At 36.7% G+C, this 20,083-nt stretch overlaps 1 protein-coding gene across 1 annotated transcript in view; it reads left to right on the forward strand.

The window, feature by feature from the left end:
- VWA8 (von Willebrand factor A domain containing 8) overlaps positions 1-20,083 on the forward strand; it is a 404,132-nt gene that overhangs the window by 63,225 nt on the left and 320,824 nt on the right. The window contains exon 5 of the mRNA XM_051983869.1: positions 16,805-16,972. Within this exon, the coding sequence (XP_051839829.1) occupies positions 16,805-16,972 (168 nt within the window). The remainder of the gene's footprint in view (positions 1-16,804; positions 16,973-20,083) is intronic.

A 20,083-nucleotide genomic window follows, 5' to 3' on the forward strand; every position in this document is an offset into this window, starting at 1 on the left:
TTTCCCAGTGTTCTTTCTTTGGGTGTAGCTGCTTTTGTCCGTCATTTATCAATTGAAACTCAGGTCTCTTTGTCAAAGAAATCCACTTCCATCAAAATATGTCCTCATACAATATCGTTGTCGAAGTGTATAATGATCTCCTGGTTCTGCTCATTTCACTTAGCATCAGTTCATGTAGGTCTCTCCAAGCCTCTCTGTATTCATCCTGCTGGTCATTTCTTACAGAACAATAATATTCCATAACATTCATATACCACAATTTACCCAGCCATTCTCCAATTGATGGGCATCCATTCATTTTCCAGTTTCTAGCCACTACAAACAGGGCTGCTACAAACATTTTGGCACATACAGGTCCCTTTCCCTTCTTTAGTATTTCTTTGGGATATAAGCCCAATAGAAACACTGCTGGATCAAAGGATATGCACATTTTGATAATTTTTTGGGCATAATTCCAGATTGCTCTCCAGAATGGTTGGATTCGTTCACAACTCCACCAACAATGCATTAGTGTCCCAGTTTTCCCGCATCCCCTCCAACATTCATCATTATTTTTTCCTGTCATCTTAGCCAATCTGACAGGTGTGTAGTGGTATCTCAGAGTTGTCTTAATTTGCATTTCTCTGATCAATAATGATTTGGAACACTCTTTCATATGAGTGGTAATAGTTTCAATCTCATCCTCTGAAAATTGTCTGTGCATATCGTTTGACCATTTATCAATTGGAGAATGGCTTGATTTCTTATAAATTTGAGTCAGTTCTCTATATATTTTGGAAATGAGGCCTTTATCAGAACCTTTAACTGTGAAAATGTTTTCCCAGTTTGTTGCTTCCCTTCTAATCTTGTTTGCATTAGTTTTATTTGTACAAAGGCTTTTTAATTTGATGTAATCGAAATTTTCTATTCTGTGGTCAGTAATGGTCTCTAGTTCATCTTTGGTCACAAATTTCTTTCTCCTCCACAAGTCTGAGAGATAAACTATTCTATGTTCCTCTAATTTATTTATAGTCTCGTTCTTTATGCCTAGGTCATAGACCCATTTTGATCTTATCTTGGTATATGGTGTTAAGTGTGGGTCCATGCCTAATTTCTGCCATACTAATTTCCAATTATCCCAGCAGTTTTTATCAAATATTGAATTCTTTTCCCAGAAGTTAGGGGCTTTGGGTTTGTCAAACACTAGATTGCTATAGTTGACTATTCTGTCTTGTGAGCCTAGCCTTTTCCACTGATCCACTAATCTATTTCTTAGCCAATACCAAATGGTTTTGGTGACTGCTGCTTTATAATATAATTTTAGATCAGGTACAGCTAGGCCACCTTCATTTGATTTTTTTTTCATTAATTCCCTTGAGATTCTCGACTTTTTATTGTTCCATATGAATTTTGTTGTTATTTTTTCTAGATCAATAAAATATTTTCTTGGAAGTCTGATTGGTATAGCACTAAATAAATAGATTAATTTAGGGAGTATTGTCATCTTTATTATGTTCGCTCGGCCAATCCAAGAGCACTTAATATTTTTCCAATTATTTAAGTCTGACTTTATTTGTGTGGAGACTTTTTTATAATTTTGCTCATATAATTCCTGACTTTCCTTTGGTAGATAGATTCCCAAATATTTTATGGTATCAACAGTTATTCTGAATGGAATTTCTCTTTGTATCTCTTGCTGTTGGGTTTTGTTGGTGATGTATAAAAATGCTGAGGATTTATGGGGATTTATTTTGTAGCCAGCTACTTTGCTAAAATTATGAATTATTTCCAATAGCTTTTTGGTAGAATCTCTGGGGTTCTCTAGGTATACCATCATATCATCTGCAAAGAGTGATAGTTTGGTTTCCTCATTGCCTACTCTAATTCCTTTTATATCTTTCTCGACTCTTATTGCCGAGGCTAGTGTTTCTAATACGATATTAAATAATAATGGTGATAGTGGGCAACCTTGCTTCACTCCAGATCTTACTGGGAAAGGTTCCAGTTTTTCCCCATTGCATATGATGCTTACTGATGGTTTTAAATATATGCTCCTGACTATTTTAAGGAAAAGTCCATTTATTCCTATGCTCTCAAGTGTTTTTATTAGGAATGGATGTTGGATTTTATCAAATGCTTTTTCTGCATCTATTGAGATGATCATGTGGTTTTTGTTTGTTTGGTTATTGATATAGTCAATTATGTTAATAGTTTTCCTAATATTGAACCAGCCCTGCATTCCTGGTATAAATCCTACTTGGTCATAGTGTATTATCCTGGTGACAATTTTCTGTAATCTTTTTGCTAATATTTTATTTAAGATTTTAGCATCAATATTCATTAGGGAGATTGGTCTATAATTTTCTTTCTCTGTTTTCAGCCTACCTGGTTTAGGTATCAGTACCATATCTGTGTCATAAAAGGAGTTTGGTAGGACTCCTTCAATCCCTATTTTTTCAAATAGTTTATATAACATTGGAGTTAATTGTTCTTTAAATGTTTGGTAGAATTCACATGTAAATCCATCTGGTCCTGGGGATTTTTTCTTAGGGAGTTGATTGATAGTTTGTTCTATTTCTTTTTCTGAGATGGGACTGTTTAGGATATTTACTTCTTCCTCTGTTAGTTTGGGCAAGCTGTATTTTTGGAGGTATTTTTCTATTTCATTTAAGTTGTCGAATTTATTGGCATAAAGTTGGGCAAAGTAACTCCTAATTATTGCTCTAATTTCCTCTTCGTTAGTGGTGAGTTCTCCCTTTTCATTTTTAAGACTAACAATTTGATTTTCCTCTTTCCTTTTTTTAATCAGATTTACTAAGGGTTTGTCTATTTTGTTGGTTTTTTCATAGAACCAACTCTTAGTTTTATTAATCAATTCAATAGTTTTTTTACTTTCAATTTTATTGATCTCACCTTTTACTTTTAGAATTTCAAGTTTAGTGTTTGACTGGGGGTTTTTAATTTGTTCCTTTTCTAGCATTTTTAATTGCAAACCCAATTCATTGACCTTCTCTTTCTCTATTTTATACAAATAGGCCTCTAGAGATATGAAATTTCCCCTTATTACCGCTTTGGCTGCATCCCATACATTTTGGTATGATGTCTCATTATTATCGTTTTCTTGGGTGAAGTTATTAATTATGTCTATGATTTGCTGTTTTACCCAATCATTCTTTAGTATGAGATTATTTAGTTTCCAATTATTTTTTGGTCTACTTCCCCCTGCTTTTTTGTTGAATGTAATTTTCATTGCATCGTGGTCTGAAAAGGATGCATTTACTATTTCTGCCTTACTACATTTGAGTTTGAGGTTTTTATGTCCTAATATATGGTCAATTTTTGTATAGGTTCCATGAACTGCTGAAAAGAAAGTGTATTCCTTTCTGTCTCCATTACATTTTCTCCAGAGATCTATCATATCTAGCTTTTCTAGTATTCTGTTTACCTCTTTGACTTCTTTCTTATTTATTTTCTGGTTTGATTTATCTAATTCTGAGAGTGCAAGGTTAAGATCTCCCACTATTATAGTTTTACTGTCTATTTCTTCTTGCAGCTCTCTTAGTTTCTCTTTTAAGAATTTAGATGCTACCCCACTTGGTGCATATATGTTTAATATAGATAGTGCTTCATTATCCATGCTACCCTTTAGCAAGATATAGTGTCCTTCCTTATCTCTTTTAATTAGGTCAATTTTTGCTTTAGCTTGATCTGAGATCAGGATGGCTACCCCTGCTTTTTTGACTTCACCTGAAGCATAGTAGATTTTGCTCCAACCTTTTACCTTTAACCTGCATGTATCTCCCCGCTTCAGGTGTGTTTCCTGTAAACAACATATTGTAGGATTCTGGCTTTTAATCCATTCTGCTAACCGCTTCCTCTTTATGGGGGAGTTTACCCCGTTCACGTTTATGGTTAGAATGACCAATTCTGTATTACTTGCCATCTTGTTAACCCCGGTTTATGCTTTCCTCCCTTCTTTCCCCTTTCCCCCCCTTCCAAGTATTAAGCTTGTGAGCACCCCTTGCTTCTCACAGCCCTCCCTTTTTAGTGTCCCTCCCCCCGCCTTAGAGTTCCTCCCCCTATCTTACCCCTTTCCCTCCCAGTTCCCGTATTCCCTTCCGCTTAGCTTATTCCTTCCCTTTCCACTTTTCCCTTCTCACTTTTCAATGAGATGGGAGAAGTTTCACCATAGATTGAATATGTCTTAAGATTTTTCACTTAAAGCCAATTCTGAAGGCAGTAAGATACCCACTATATTCATCCCCCTCCATTCTTTCTCTCAGATATAATAGGTTTCCTATGCCTCTTCATGAGATGTACTACCCCCACTTTACCCTTTTTCTGGTACAATGTCCTTTCCACATCAATTTCTAGAACAAGGTATACATGTATTCTTTATACATCTATATAGTCAAAATATAGTTCCCAAGATTAATCTTTACCTTTTTAGATTTCTCTTGAGTTCTATATTTGTAGATCAAACTTTTTGTTAAGTTCTGGTTTTTTCATCAGAAATAGATGAAATTCGCTTACTTCGTTGAATGTCCATCTTCTTCCCTGGAAAAAGATGCTCATTCTCGCTGGGTAAGTTATTTTTGGTTGCATACCAAGTTCCTTAGCCTTTCGGAATATCATATTCCAGGCCCTTCGATCTTTTAATGTGGATGCTGCCAGATCCTGGGTGATCCTTATTGTGGCTCCTTGATACTTGAATTGGGTTTTTCTAGCCGCTTGCAATATTTTTTCTTTCACCTGAGGGTTCTGGCATTTGGCCACTATATTCCTTGGTGTTTTGATTTTAGGATCCCTTTCAGTGGGTGATCGATGAATCCTTTCAATGTTTATTTTTTCCTCTGTTCCTATGACTTCTGGGCAGTTCTCTTTGATGATTTCCTGGAAGACAGTGTCCAGGCTTTTTTTTTCATCATGTTTTTCTGGGAGTCCAATGATTCTCAGATTGTCTCTCCTGGATCTGTTTTCCAGGTCTGTTGTCTTCCCCAGAAGGTATTTCACATTTTTCTCCATTGTTTGATTTTTTTGGATTTGCTTGACTGATTCTTCTTGTCTCCTCGAGTCATTCAATTCCACTTGTTCAATTCTGATTTTCAGTGAAGTATTCTCTTCACTCACTTTTTTAAAATCTTTCTCTAATTGTCCAATTGAGTTCTTTTGTTCTGTGGAATTTTTTTCCATTTCGCCAATTTTGTTTTTTAGAGAGCTGTTTTCTGTTTCCAGTTCACTAATCCTATTTTTCAAGGATTTTACTTCTTTATCCACTCTCTCTTTAACTTTCTCCAGACTCTTTTCCCATTTTTCTTCTAGCTCCCTTGTGAGAGCCTTTTTAATCACTTCTATGAGGTTCATCTGTGCTGAGGAACAGATGATTTCCTCCTTTGGGAATCACCTGGGGACTGCCTGTTTTTAGTCTCCTCAGGATTTAGAGTCTGCTCTCTATCTGTATAGAAGCTGTCAAGGGTTAAAGTCCTCTTCAGCTTCTTGCTCATTCTGTCTATTAATCAGAGATAAACTACCAAAGAAAAACAGAAAAAACTGGAGTCTTTCTTTGGGGGGTGGGGCTGGGTGTGTTATCGAGCTTCCTCTACAGACTGCAGGGGGCAGCAGTGAGGCACTAACAGGACTGTGCTGCGCCTGTGCTCTGAGATCCCAGAGCGTGCTGAGTCACTGAGGGGGGGGAAGGGGGGGGGGCCAGGTCCTGAGAGACTCCAGCTGTTTGCGGTTGTGTTCTTCAGCCCCGGTGTTTTTAGCTTCTCTGCTGGGCTGTTGACTTGCTGCAGGTTCCAAACCTGTAGCGAAGCTCTCCCCGCAGAGACGGCTGCGATCACTCTCCACCCCCTCTCCAGTCTGCTCCTGTGCCCTCACTGCCGCTGCCCTCAGCCTGCGCCCGATCTAAAACCGCCCCAGCCCTCCAGTAAAGACAGACCTTTCGTGGCGGATCTCAAGGATGGCTTCTCTTGGTAACTATTTGTGGGTTTTTTTCAGTCAAGCATTGATTCAGAGGCTTGTAATGAAGTGGATAGTGAGAGAAAGCGCGGAGCTTATGCAACTGTGAGCCTCCTCTCCGCCATCTTAACCGGAAGTCCCCTCCAGTATTCATCTTGATAAAAGGTTTGTTTTCCATTTGCAAGAAATTCTTCAGCTATTTCAAACTTCATAAAAATTTAAACTTCTCATTCTGTTCACTCTTGCAGTCTTGTCAGCATCTTCTCTTTCTCCCTCCTCTTCTCTATTCTTTCGCTAATATTTGCTTTGCAAGGAATCTGAATGAGATGTTAAGATGAGAGGGAATTCACATTTGAAAGTACCTTCAGCCCTTGGGCCCTTCCCTTTGATTGATTTTTCCCACTAGCTATTCTGCTTAGTTTTGGACTCCTTAAAAACAACAACCACAGAATGAATTTATAAACAGAAATCTCATTGTCATGGAAATTGCTTCAACTGATGTTGAAGTGAGAGATACTTCATCACTTCTTATTGCCTTTTCCCCTCTAATTAGAGGGCTGGAGGACAGCATATTGTATAAAATTCTTCCCAAGGCCTTCTTTTATATAGGGCTCAGAATTTTCCAACTCTTCATTTCTCACTAGCTGCTTTGTTTGCTTTTGACTCCACAAATATCATCTCCCAGGTTAGGTACCCTCTGGTACCCCCTTTCTTTTTTCAACTTCCTTTTGTATATATTCTTTCCCAATTAGATTATAAACTTCTTGAAGACAGGGACTATCTTTTGTTTATTTGTATTTTCAGAGTGTATAGTATCTGGCACATAATAGTGCTTAATTGTTTTATTTGTTATAGTTTAGTCATTTAATCATGTTCAACTCTTCATGACCTCATTTGGATTTTGTTGTTGGCAGATACTAGAATAGTTTGCTGTTTCTGTCTCCAAAGCACTTTACAGATGAGGAAACTGAGCAAATGGGTTAAGTGACTTGTTCTGAGTTACATAGCTGGTGAGGCCAGATTTCAACTCAGAAAAATGAGTCTCTCTGACTTCAGACCTGTTACTCTAATCACCATACCATCCAGCTATTTATTGAATCCTGAAACATAGTACAATTGATGGAGTGTGGAGGTTGAACTCCCAAAATATATTGAGGGTTTGGGGACAGTTTGCGAAATGTCTCAGAAGAATTTGTAAGCTTGGACCATCTTTATATCAAGAGGTTAAAGATTTTATCAGTATGCCATTGATTGACAGGCTAAGTCCCAAAAATGAGTTTGTGATTAACAAAAGTAAAGATATTCCCTACTGGAAGACTCAGTTAACAAGAGGGATGAAGCTATAAGGTGGGCTAAATTTCTAATGAACTTGATGAGATTTTGGGGTTCTGTTCGATCAGGGAACCAAATGATGAGATTAGATTCAAGGAAGCAAAATGATGAGATTAGGGTTCCTGGTGGTCAGGAAATTAAATGATGAGGTTAGTGGCAGGTTCAGGGTTCAGGGAACCAAATGAAAAGGTTTGGCTTCCTTAAATCCCTTTTGGATTTGGCACAAGGTAGGAAGTTGTGGGAATCCCCTTCTGGTAGTGCAGAGGTCTTTTGTGAAGGAATTTACGAAGATGAAAAGCTAGACTGATGAAAAGAAGCTTATTATTGGCCTTGGGGAAGTCATCCTTTTCTATATGCATGAATAGAAAGACTGAATTCCTTAGTGGTGAGGTCTGACTGAGAAGTGAAGTTTCTAGTAGAGAGATACTGACAGAGAGGTATAAAGTCTCATTAGGGAAATTGGTGAGGATAATAAGAGGGTAATGCTGGAAGAGAATATCATCCCAGCAGACAGAGTTTTCTAATATGCCAGCAAGAGAGAAAGAGTTTCTTGGCATGGCATATTAGGTCTGAGACAGAAGTTTCCATTGAATGAGATTCCCTCAATGCTATCACTGCCCCCACGCTTAGATGAGGCCACTTACTGGGAGTGGTTTTGAGCCAACAATAGGGGTAGAAAATCTTGGAATTGAATACTTCCCAGTATTCCCACCAAGATAAACCACTTTATTTTGGTGCCTTGGGGTGGGTCTCACAGAGGCAAGAGTCAAGGAAAATTTCTCCTTGAAGGAGTTTTCAGAGAGTTTTGGGTTCCCTCTTCAAACCCACCATTGTGATGCATAGTAAGCAGGCAAAGTTCTTGCTTTGGTGAAAGCAAATAGGTGAAAGATGGAAGTAAAGATCTGACAGCATAAGGCAGGGTACTGTAATGCCAGAGAAACTGAGGCAGGAGAGAGATTAGAGAATTTTTAATATTTTATTAATGGGAGAGTAAGATTGACTGGACAGGACTCTTGTCTCAGATTATCCAGTCAGACAGAGATAAGTATACTGGGACCAAGGAATCCATATTGGTCCCAGGGCTGGAGGACCCAAAGAATCCAGCGTCCAGCATCCACCGCCAGCCGCCATTCTCCAGCAATGAATGGAGAATCTCTAATCTTTATATACCTTTTGGAGACAAAGAAGAGAGTAGGAAAGAGTGGGAAAGCCCAGCTGGAAAAGGCTGTGAATCAAAGAGGAACCCAGAGACATGATGTCTGAATACCCAGAGATAAAGATGTTAGTGAAATACCTTGGAATGTTTTAGAGGGATGTTGTAAATTCTCAAGGACAGAAGATAATCAGGAAGTTTACTCTCTTGTTTATCTTGCTTGGGTTAACAATTTATAACCTTAGACTAATTGGTCCTCAGCCTTCATGGACCAGAGGGAGATTTATAGCTTAGGGGAGTAATTAGGAAGACTGAGACAAGGGAAACTTGTACAAGGAAACTGAGTCAGGACAGTTAAAGAGAACTGTGGCGTAACATTACCTTACTAATTAGTTAGCTATTAACAAGGGGATGGGTAAGGCTTTATACAGTGAAAGAATAACTCCAGGAGCTGACATTTATAGGTTGGCCTCCTAATTGAATACTGTAACTGTGGGGCAAGATAACCTTGTATATGTGGAATTTGGCACTTTCCCTACTTAAAGAACATAGCTTGTAAGTTTGCAATTGTAATTCCTATTTTTTATATGTCTATATTTAGAAAAGTGAATAACTAGTTCTTCTAAGATGTATTGGGGTGTGATTTAGTTTAGTTTTTATAAAATCTCAGAAGAGGATTATATTTAATTCAACAAACAGTTATCAACTATTTTGTGCCAGGTGTGCTTGGTACTGTGGGGATACAAAGATGAACATGTGATCTCTTCCTTCAAGCACCTATTTAATGGGAGAGATAATAGCTGAGTAACTAAAATACAATGCAGAATGATCTATAGAAAGGTAGTATGAGAACATCAGGTCAGAGAAGTAAAAAATATTTCTAACAGCCAAGCTGGGAAAAACATGCAATTTTTCTGGGAAAAAGTGGGTGGAAAAGGTGTTCCAAGGTTAGGGAACAGTTTGAGCAAAAACATGGAAACAGGAAAGTAACTGGTGTATTTAGAGATGAATAAATACTTAAGTTTTGAGTGTGAGATGAATAGCAAAGATGGAATGAACTTAATCTTGAAGTGGAAAAGCCAATTAGAAGACCATTTTTAGAGTCTGAATAAGAGAATAAAAGGGCCAAAGCTGAGAATATTTCCATTGATAATGAATGAAAAGAGGAAGAGATATTTCAGAATTTAACTCAAGTAGGACTTGGCAAATTATTGGGCGCAGAAAGTAAAGGTGACTAGGATCATGATATTTTGTTTTCAGAAATTAGAGAAATGGAGAAAATTGTTTTAGGAGAAACATGCTATTTAGTTTGTGAGTGTGCATAATTATTTGCATTTGCAGAATGCCTTCTTGAGAACAAAGACCATCCTTTTACATCTCTTTATATCGCAAGGCTTAGCCCAGATAATGGCAAATTGCAAATGCTTAATAAAATTTTGATTTCAGAGTTATTCCTTCTACAATGCTAGTTTCCCCATTGCAATTTTGATATATCTTGGGTCAGCTTAAAAAATTAAATTTGGAAGGAGTTTTGCAGAAGTCACATATAACATGCATATGTCAATAGAGAACACAAGAGAATCTTTAGAAACTCAGAAATGACTAAATTACATGCATAGCATTATATAATAGCAATGTATTTTATCTTTTTATACCATTAAGGAGATAAAATAACTGATGTGGGAAAGATTAGTTTCTAGATTCCCATCCCCTCCTAGTGAATGTAATTACCCTTTGACTCACAAATCCTGGTCCCTTTGAATTCCAATAGAAGATCTGGACCTGTCCCAGCCCCACCCGGATCTGAGCCAACTTTGGGGCTACATCTAAGAGCCCCTCAATCTAAGTCTCCTATTATAAAAAGACCATGCTGGAAACCCCTCTTTGCAGAGATTCAAAACATGGTAGCCATGTGAAGACTCTCTGTCCACTGGACCCTCTGTTCAGTGCCCTCCTTATCTCTACCTTCGCCTATACTTTAATCTTGCTTACCCAATAATAAACCTCTTTTATCAATCTAGCTCTCAGGCCAATAAATGCTTTTATTGGGAACTCGCACCACTACTAGACTCCATTTACTGCCTTATCCTTGTGCCGAATCCAAGGAGGTTGCAGGGGAGCTTTGCTTGACTCCCTGTACCCCAAACTTGCCACTAGACTTTAACTAAACCCTAATCTCATTTAGGTACCCTAAATCTAGACCTCAACAACACTAGATTCGGGAGAGCAATAGATTGTAAAAAGAATATTATATAAACATTCATGACATGGAGCAACCATGACAAGATATCACATCACATTTATTATGTGAATAGCACACAGGAGCTTCCCTGTTATCCCCTGTTATCTTAAAGATGCTAACTAGGAAGTCTGGGCACATTTTGGCTGCCTTAATTATTGTAATAAGACAGTCTGCGAAGCTAAGTTCCTTTTACAGTTATTCCAAGTTGACAATCTTGGGAAATTGATTTAATCAGAGTTAATGAAAGAGCAGGACCAGGAGATCATTATATACCTCAACAATGATACTGTATGAGGATGTATTCTGATGGAAGTGGATTTCTTCGACAAAGAGAAGATCTAACTCAGTTTCAATTGATCAAGGATGGACAGAAACAGCTACACCCAAAGAAAGAACACTGGGAGATGAATGTAAACTGCTTGCATCTTTGTTTTTCTTCCCAGGTTATTTATACCTTCTGAATCCAATTCTCCCTGAGCAACAAGAGAACTGTTCAGTTCTGCACACATATATTTTATCTCGGATATACTGTAACCTATTCAACATGTAAATGACTGCTTGCCATCTGGGGAAGGGGGTGGAGGGAGGGAGGGGAAAAATCGGAACAGAAGTGAGTGCAAGGGATAATGCTGTAAAAAATTACCCTGGCATGGGTTCTGTCAATAAAAAGTTATTAAACAAATAAATGAAAAATAATAATAATATTCCATAACATTCATATACCATAATTTATTCAGCCACTCTCCAATTGATGGGCATCCATTCATCTTCCAGCTTCTAGCCACTACAAACAGGGCTGCCACAAATATTTTGGCACATACAGGTCCCTCTCCCTTCTTTAGTATCTCTTTGGGATATAAGCCCAGTAGTAGCACTGCTGGATCAAAGGGTATGCACAGTTTGATAACTTTGGGGGCATAATTCCTGATTGCTCTCCAGAATGATTGGATTCGTTCACAATTCCACCATCAATGCATCAGTGTAAGGGGCAAAGTTTTATTGTAATTGTACCAGTTGCAGTGGGCTAAGTTCCAAAAGAAATTAGCAATGTGCTAAGAGAGAAGACAACTTTATCCAACTTTCTATCATTGACATGCTAATTCTTTGGCCCAGGGTAAGAGTCAGGGAATGCTGTCCCAAATTTGGTTCTTACTGACCAGCAGATTATCAGTATCGTCACAGGAGTTTGGTCTGTGGGACTATCCTGAGGCCAGACTCTATCTGACTAAGGAGTGGTCTGTTCAGAATCAGACAGCTTAGACTGGGTTTGGGAATCTCCTGATGCAAATTCCAAAGCCATAAGATATAAAATTACCGACTTATTGTTAGAACAGAAGCCCTCTGTTCTAAAATCAGGGGGCCTCAAAATCATTACTGTTTCCCCAAAAGGTATATTACATCACCATGATGTAGAAGGAATAATTACATTGTAAGTTCAGAGAGGGCAGGGAGTTCTCTCTTATCTAAACTTGATAACTACTGTTTGAGTTAGTGTCCTCTTTGCTGAATTGAAACAAAGGTTCTGAATCTATCCTTCTTTGACTTTGTAATAATATTGTTTTTACTAGTAGTCATTGACATAGTATCATCTATTCTAGGTGTGTTGGTACCTTATGACAGTAAAACAGGACTTCATTTTATTGAGCAATTTGACAACAATTCTTATATGCTCTGTTCTAGTTTTTAATGTGTGATTTTCTTCAGTTAGCTTTTGTATCTTTTTTTCCATTTGGTTAATTTTATTTTTTTAAGGAGTTGTTTTCTTCAGACAGTTCTTTTCCTTCCTTTTCCAAACTGTTAACTCTTTCATATATCCCACTCATTTCTTTTCTCGTTTTTCCTTCTATCTTTCTTGTTTGCCACTTAAAGTCTTTTATGAGTACTTGCAGGAAGCCTCTATGGACTTGAGACCAATTCACATCATTCTGAGACATTTTGATTTTGTCTGAGTTTGTGTTTTGTTCTGCCTTGTCACAATAGTAACTTTCTATGGTCAAGGTTCTTTTCTGGTTTTTGCTCATTTTCTTTCCTTTTATTTGGTATTTCCTCCTTATTTTATTTTTTCCTTTTTTTTTCTTTTTTTTTACTTTTATGGTTAAGCTCTGCTCCCGGGGCAAAGCAAGCACTGTACATTTCTGAGCCTTGGCTTTGAGTACAAGGCCCCTTGTATTTACAGGGGGTAGCATTCCCTGCTCTTTTCAGGAAAGAGCCTGGTTTCCAAGAGTTTGCCTTCTGAGCTGGGACTGGAAACTGTCCTACTGATTTGCTTCTCTAGTGACCCAAGACAGAGGAACTTAGTTGCTGATTTACTGTGGTTAAGACTCTCTCTTACTGGATTTCCCAGAGTCTATCTGAGCTTGGCTGAACACCCTTTTTACCCCAGTGAGACTGACTTTTCTTGAAGCTTTTCCAGTCTACCTTTGAGCTGAAAAGTGGTTTCATTCCATCAGACTTTGTTTAGAGGCTTGGTTTCATATGGTTTTTGAGGGAAATTGGGAGAACTCCAGCAGCTTCCTGATTATGTTCTGCCATCTTGGCTCCATCCCTCATTCATTATTTTTCTTAATTTCACTTCTCTTCCTTACAGCTAACTAACTCTTTTAGCATGCTAAGTCCCTTTCAGGATTTAGCCTATCAGCTAAGAATATGCCCCATTCTCCCTCCCTCCTTCCATATCCTTTCTCTCCCTCCCTTTCTACTGGGTAATTGTGAGTTCCACTGAGAACTTTCATTTGCTCTCCTACTTTACTTCACATTTACCATTCCTGGTATCTTTTGTATCTCTTCATTTTGTCTGTAACTTCTTCCCAGAATAAACCTACCTTTTATCAAAGAGAATAACCATTGTGAATTCTTCACACTGAACCCCAGCTTTTGGTACCTACTATCTTCTGGTGTCTACATCATCCATATCACATTTAAGACAGAGTAAAAATTATAGATAGTTGAAAGTATAGCCCTGAGAGAGATACAAAAATAAATATCATTATTGTGAAATAAGGCACATACATGAATTACTCACAGTACAAAATGGAACTTACTGGGAGGGAAGATTAAAAAAAAGGAGAATAGAATAAGAACTATCTTATTTTCTTTCTTTCCATCTCAAAGGTCTTATCAATTTCTACAGAGGAAAGAAATACTTTCCTCGGATATGTTTGTGATACCAGAGATAGTAGAATGAATTTAGTTCTTCAGAAAAGTTGGCAGATGATATCCTAGGCCATTATCCCTCTTTCCCTCCCTTCTTCCTTCCGTAGCTCCTTTCTCCCTTTCTCTCTTTCCCTCTCTTCTTTCCTTCTTCTTTCCATCAGATGATGAAATATAATACAAGACAACTTTGACTTAGTGATTTATTGTTTTTAATATGCAAACACTTTAAGTTGCCTCCCAGGACCTTTTAGTAAAGTGCTGTCAATATACATATATGTTCACTCTACCTTTGACCCTGTTTTAACTTTTGAGCTATAGTAGTGTCTCTAGGAAGTGTTTTTATTATTACTCTACTTTCATTGTGTGAGATAAAGTTACAATATGTCTATGTAGTGTGCTTTATTGAAACTTCCCTCTGCCTTTAATTGAACTGAGGAGTTTTAGATCCTTAACAAAGAAAGCATTTTTCTATTTGAATAAATCTATTCTAATTTTCTTGTTTTTGAAGAAAGAACCTTACAAAAGAAAAGAATGGAGAAAGTAAATCCTGTCTTGTAGACAGTTGCTTTGGGTTTTTTGTTTGTCTGTTTTGTATTTCAAGGTTTCTTAATGTTCATCTGAGTTCTAGTCTTGTTGTAAAATAGATATTTAAATTCAAAGTTCATCCCTTTTTGTTACTGAACAGGGTAGGGAAAAATTATGTTCTAAAATTTTCCTTTGTAGATCAGTAGATTTTGACTCTTTGGGTATAGACACTTTAATAAGAAAATGAGAATTTTCCTATGCCTTTTTTGTTATTTCATTTTTTAAACAATTTTTAAAAGTCCAAACTTAAGAAATAAAACAATTATTTCCATAATGAGGTAGAATTTTACAAAAGGATTGTACATGAAACTGAAATTCTATGCAATTTACTTTTCCTTTTAAATATATAATAAAGTTATTATGTAACTTTGTTGTTTTTTTCACCCTTGGTACCACCCTTCCCTTTCCTCTTGCCCATGAGACACAAGTGTGTGTGTGTGTGTGTGTGTGTATGTACATGCTGCATGAGTGTGTAAATTTATACTGATGTAATCTATGATGTGGGGTTTGGCACACAATGATACAGACACCAAAAATTGGGGTTCAGTCATGTGAAGAATTCACAATGGCCATTGGCTTTGGCAAAAGATAGATTTATTTAGGAGAATACATTACAGACAAAATAAAGGGATACTATAGACACTGGGAATGGTAAATATGAAATAGAGTGGGAAAGCACATGAAAAACAAGTTCATCAGTGAAACTCATAATTACCCAGTAGAAAGGGAGTACCTTATGAGGTTAGGGTATGCCCTTAACTGGCAGGCTAAATCCTGAAAGGAATTTAGCACCCTAAAAGAGTGAGTTGTAAGGAGAAGTGAAGTTCGAAAGCATAGTGGAGTTAGGCAAGATATATAAAATAGGAGAGCTAAGGAAAAAGACAGCATGAGGCACAGTGCCATAGCAAACTGTCCCAAGAAGTGTAGCTGCCATGAGATGACTCAAAAATAGATTTTATAGGCAAAATTTAACTTCAGGGACATGACTGGGATTCCTGACAGGGCATGGCAAGGTGATACTTTAAGATTTCTACAGAGAGTAGGTCTCAGGAGTTTGAAATTACTTAAATTTCAGACTAGACTACCTCCCCAAAGGGTGGGTCCATGGAGCTAAACTGATCTTTCAGAGCCTTCTGCCTTCTTGCCTCAGGGATCAATTCCTCTAGTAATCACACCTAACATTGAAGACCTCCTCCACACTATATATAATTCTGTTTGTCAGTTCCTTTTTTTTTTGGATGCAGATAGCATTTTCCTTCATAGATCTTTTTTAGTTAACTAATTTATATTTATAATATATATATATTTATATTTATAATTGTCAAAATGACTTGGTTGCCCAAAGTTGTTCTTAAAACAATAGTGCTCAAATATATAACAACATCCTTGGTTCTGATCAATTCATTATTAGTTCATGCAAGTCTTTCCATGTTTTTCTAAAATCAGCAGTCTTATTATTTTATATAGCATAGTAGTATTCCATCATGATCATTTACCACAACTTGTTTAGCCATTCCCCATTTGATGGGTATCTCCACAATTTCTAGTTCTTTGCCATCACAAAGAGATCTGGTATAAATATTTTAGAACATATAAGTTCTTTTCCTTTTCCCCTAATCATCCTGGGAGACAGACATAATATTAGAATTGCTGGGTTAAAAAGGTATAGTCATACACACACATACCCCCTCTCCCCCCACATACATGCATATATGCCTATATTTTATAACTCTTTGGGCATAGATCCAAATTGCTCTCCAAAATGATTGAATCAATTCATAATTCCATGTAAATTAGTGTTCCAATTTTTCCACATCTCTTCCAACATTTGTGCCTTTCAATGCCTTTTAATTCCTTAGGTCCCCCTCCCCCCACTCTTATTGTATATATTTAGGCAAATTGATTTTTCTATTATTAGTTCTCTACACGTCAATATAGTTATTTATTAATTTTTCCAAATTAATAGATAATGTACCTTTAATCAGGTTCATTGAAAAAAGCCCAGATATTTATAGTCATTTAAAAGAGTTATTATTGCCAATGGTTTTTCCTTTCAACTTTGTTGAATGGTACTTTGTACCATTGTACCATGACTTTTATTTTAATTATATTTTTGGAGCTTTATTAATAGATGGTTTTCTTTTTTTCATGTCACAGCTACTTCCCAATATATTCCCCTTTACTGATCTCTCTTTTGAAATTAGCCCATTCTCCAAAACTTCCAGACAGATTGATGGTCTGTCTTTGCAACATTGTGCATTCAAGGTATCATACTATACTGTTTCCTATAATTAAGCTTCATTTTTTCACTTTAGGTTTCATGTAAAGTTACACTGTGTTTTGCTATTTTCCAGATCCTAATTTTGATATTTTGTTGTCTTTATTGTTGGGGCTAAAAGTGTGCCGTCCGTGCTGCTACTGAAGGTAGAACCCTTGTGCTAGAAGGCTTGGAGAAGGCAGAAAGGAATGTCTTGCCAGTTTTGAACAACTTACTGGAGAACAGGGAGATGCAGCTCGAAGATGGACGCTTCCTCATGTCTGCTGAGCGTTATGACAAACTCCTACAGGTAGGCAAGGAAAAAAATCCTCTTGCTTTGTCTTTACTTTGAGCTGGAGAAAGGAAAAATGCTTCTATAATTTCTGTTCCCAAATAATCATCATAATCCCTTCATTTCCTCAGACAAATCCAATTTGCTCAATGCTCTTTTGTTAACATATTATTGGTTGAATTCATATGAATATTGCCCATGGAGGATCTTTTAATTTCATTCTAAGACATGAGCTATTTCATAGATTCCATTTGAAGATAAATTACTTTCAGTCACATTTAATGAATTCTATAGCATGTACGCATATGCTTTAGCTGGTGCTTAGTGAAATAATGGCTGCATGCATTTTAAGAATATCTAACAATCCTCTTTTTTGGCAAGGAAGTATTAATTTTTCTATCATTTCTTATTATTGTTCTCTAATTCCCTATTTGCCTAGCATTATTCTCTGAAAAAAAATGTGCCTAGTTAGCACAAATACCAGATTTGGAGGGGATGGGATTGTTACTACTTAGGTATTTTTCCTTTTGATGTTGTCTAGCTCATTTCTCTCAATCTTTGAATAACTTAGTCTGAATAACATGGAACTCATAAAAGAAAGATGGGTTAAGAGCTATGACAAGCTCTCAAGAAATAAATCCTGATGACATGAAATCAAATTATTCCATTGAATAATAAAATGAAGAGGCATCATATCTTTTTTTCTGAAGTTTATGCTTTATCTTATGGTCTTATGATCCATTAACATAACAACCAATGGAACTGGTTAGGAGAGAGTTCATTGATGAGCTTAGATGTGTAGGGAGAAGAGTTGGAAGAGAGAAAAGATAACTGAGGGTCAATATAAAAATAATGTCAGGAAAGATGGGGCAAAAGGGAAATCACAAAATGATAGCTCTGCATCTTGAAGGAATCTTAGAATTTAGTCTAGTCAAAGAATCTAAATTGAGAACTCATTGAGATCTTAGAGGTTGTCCAACTTTCCTAGACCCCCATTTTATAGAAGAGGGAAATGAAGATTCCCAGATTTGAAATAACTTGCTCAGGGTAACACATTATAAGTAACAGATCAGCAATTTTTTTTTTTTTTTTAAGTTTCAGGAAACAATAACATGAGTGATAGAGGACATTTAAAACTTTAAAAGTTTGTTGAGTACTTCACATGGATTATCTAATTTGAGCTGATAGCTACCACAAATGAGATTATTCCTATTTTAGAGAGGAGCAAAGTGAGGCTTAGCAGTGTTCATTGTCTTATTCTGAGTCATATGGCGAATACATGTTAAAGGTGAGTTTCAAAGCCAAGCCTGGCTAAATCTGGCTCTCTAATTTCTGTACCATGTTGCCTCCTTAAGAAAGGAATTATAGTAGGCTAAGCCAAGGTGACGGGGTAAAGGCAGGGACTTGCCCAGCTGTCCCCCAAACTGCCCCAAATTCCTTTACATAATGATTCTAAACAAATTTCAGAGCATCAGAACACCCCATAAGGTGAAGCAGAACGTTTTCTCGCTGAAGGCAACTTAGAAGCTCAGCAGAAAAGGTTTGTGACACAGTGTGGGAGTCCCACATCAGGCCTGATGCAGTCCCCAGCCGAAGCCCCAGCACTAGATCTCACCACTACAGAGGGGCAGGCACACATCTAACAGCTCGAGGGCAGAAAAGAGTGCTTGTGTCCAGATTCCTAGAAAGTTTTCTGAAAACAGCTGCCCAAAACTCTGAAGCTTAAGCCAGTGAAGAAACCTGGAAACAGAACCCTATTTTAACAAAGAATTAAAAGCATAATAATAAGCTAGAAAAATGAGCAGAAAACAAACAAAAAAAATGGTTCTAACCATTGAAAGTTATTAAAGTGATTGATAAAGAGGATCAAAACACACTCTCAGAAGATGGTAACAAAGTCAAAGCTCCTACATCCAAAGCCTCCAAGAAAAATAAGAATTAAACTTAGACTATGGAAGAGTTCAAAAGGGACTTTGAAAATCAAGTAAGGAAGATAGAGGAAAAATTAGGGAAAGAATTAAGAGTGGTGCAAAAGGAAATATAAAAAGCTAATAAGGAGAAGAATACCTTAAAAAGTAAAATTGGTCAATTGGAAAAGGAGGTACAAACACTCACTGAGAAAAATAATTTATTAAAAAATCGAATTGTACAAATAGAAGCTAATGATTATGAGAAATCAAGATATAATAAAGCAAAACCAAAACCAAAAATAGAAAAAAAAATATGAAATACCTCACTGGAAAAATAACTAACCTGAAAAATAGATTCAAGAGAGATAATTTTAAAATTATTGGTATACTTGAAAGTCATGATCAAAAAACAAAAGAGCCTGAACATCATCTTTTAAGAAATTATCAAGGAAAACCATCATATTCCAGAATCAGAGGGTAAAATAGAAATTGAAAAAATTCACCAATCACCTCCTAAAAGAAATAACAAAATAAAAAGTCCTAGGAATATTATAATCAAATTTTAGAATTCCCAGATCAAAGAAAAAATATTGCAAATCAAGTATAGTGGAGCCACAGTCAGGATAATACAAAATTTAGAAGCTTCTACATTAACTGGAGGGCTTGGAATATGATATTCCGGAAAGCAATGGAACTAGGATTGCAACCAAAAATCATCTACCCTGCAAAACTGAGTATAATCCTTCAGAGGAAAAAGTGATCATTCAATGAAATGGAGAATTTTCAAACATTCATGATGAATAAATCAAAGCTGAATGGAAATTTGATTTCCAAATACAGGACTCCAGAGAAGTATGAAGAGATAATCAGGAAAGTGATATCCTACGGAACTTAATAAAGTTTATCTGTTAACATTCCTACATGGGAGGACAATACTTGTAACTCATTAGAACATTTTCATTATGGCAGTTAAAAGGAATGCATATAGATAGAGGGCATGGGTGTGAGTTGAATTTGAAGGAATAATATCTTTTTTTCTTTTAATGATGAAATTCAGGAGTGAGAGGATCATACTGGAAGAAGGGGGAAGGAAAAAGTTGAACGGTGCAAATTATTTGCCATAAAAAAATGAGGCAAGAAAAAACTTTTATAGTGGAGAGGAAGGGGGGGAGGAAAGGAACCTTACTTTCATTAGAGTTGGATCAAATAGGAAATTATA

Source organism: Antechinus flavipes, chromosome 3, assembly GCF_016432865.1.
Source record: "Antechinus flavipes isolate AdamAnt ecotype Samford, QLD, Australia chromosome 3, AdamAnt_v2, whole genome shotgun sequence".
Taxonomy (NCBI): Eukaryota; Metazoa; Chordata; class Mammalia; order Dasyuromorphia; family Dasyuridae; genus Antechinus; species Antechinus flavipes.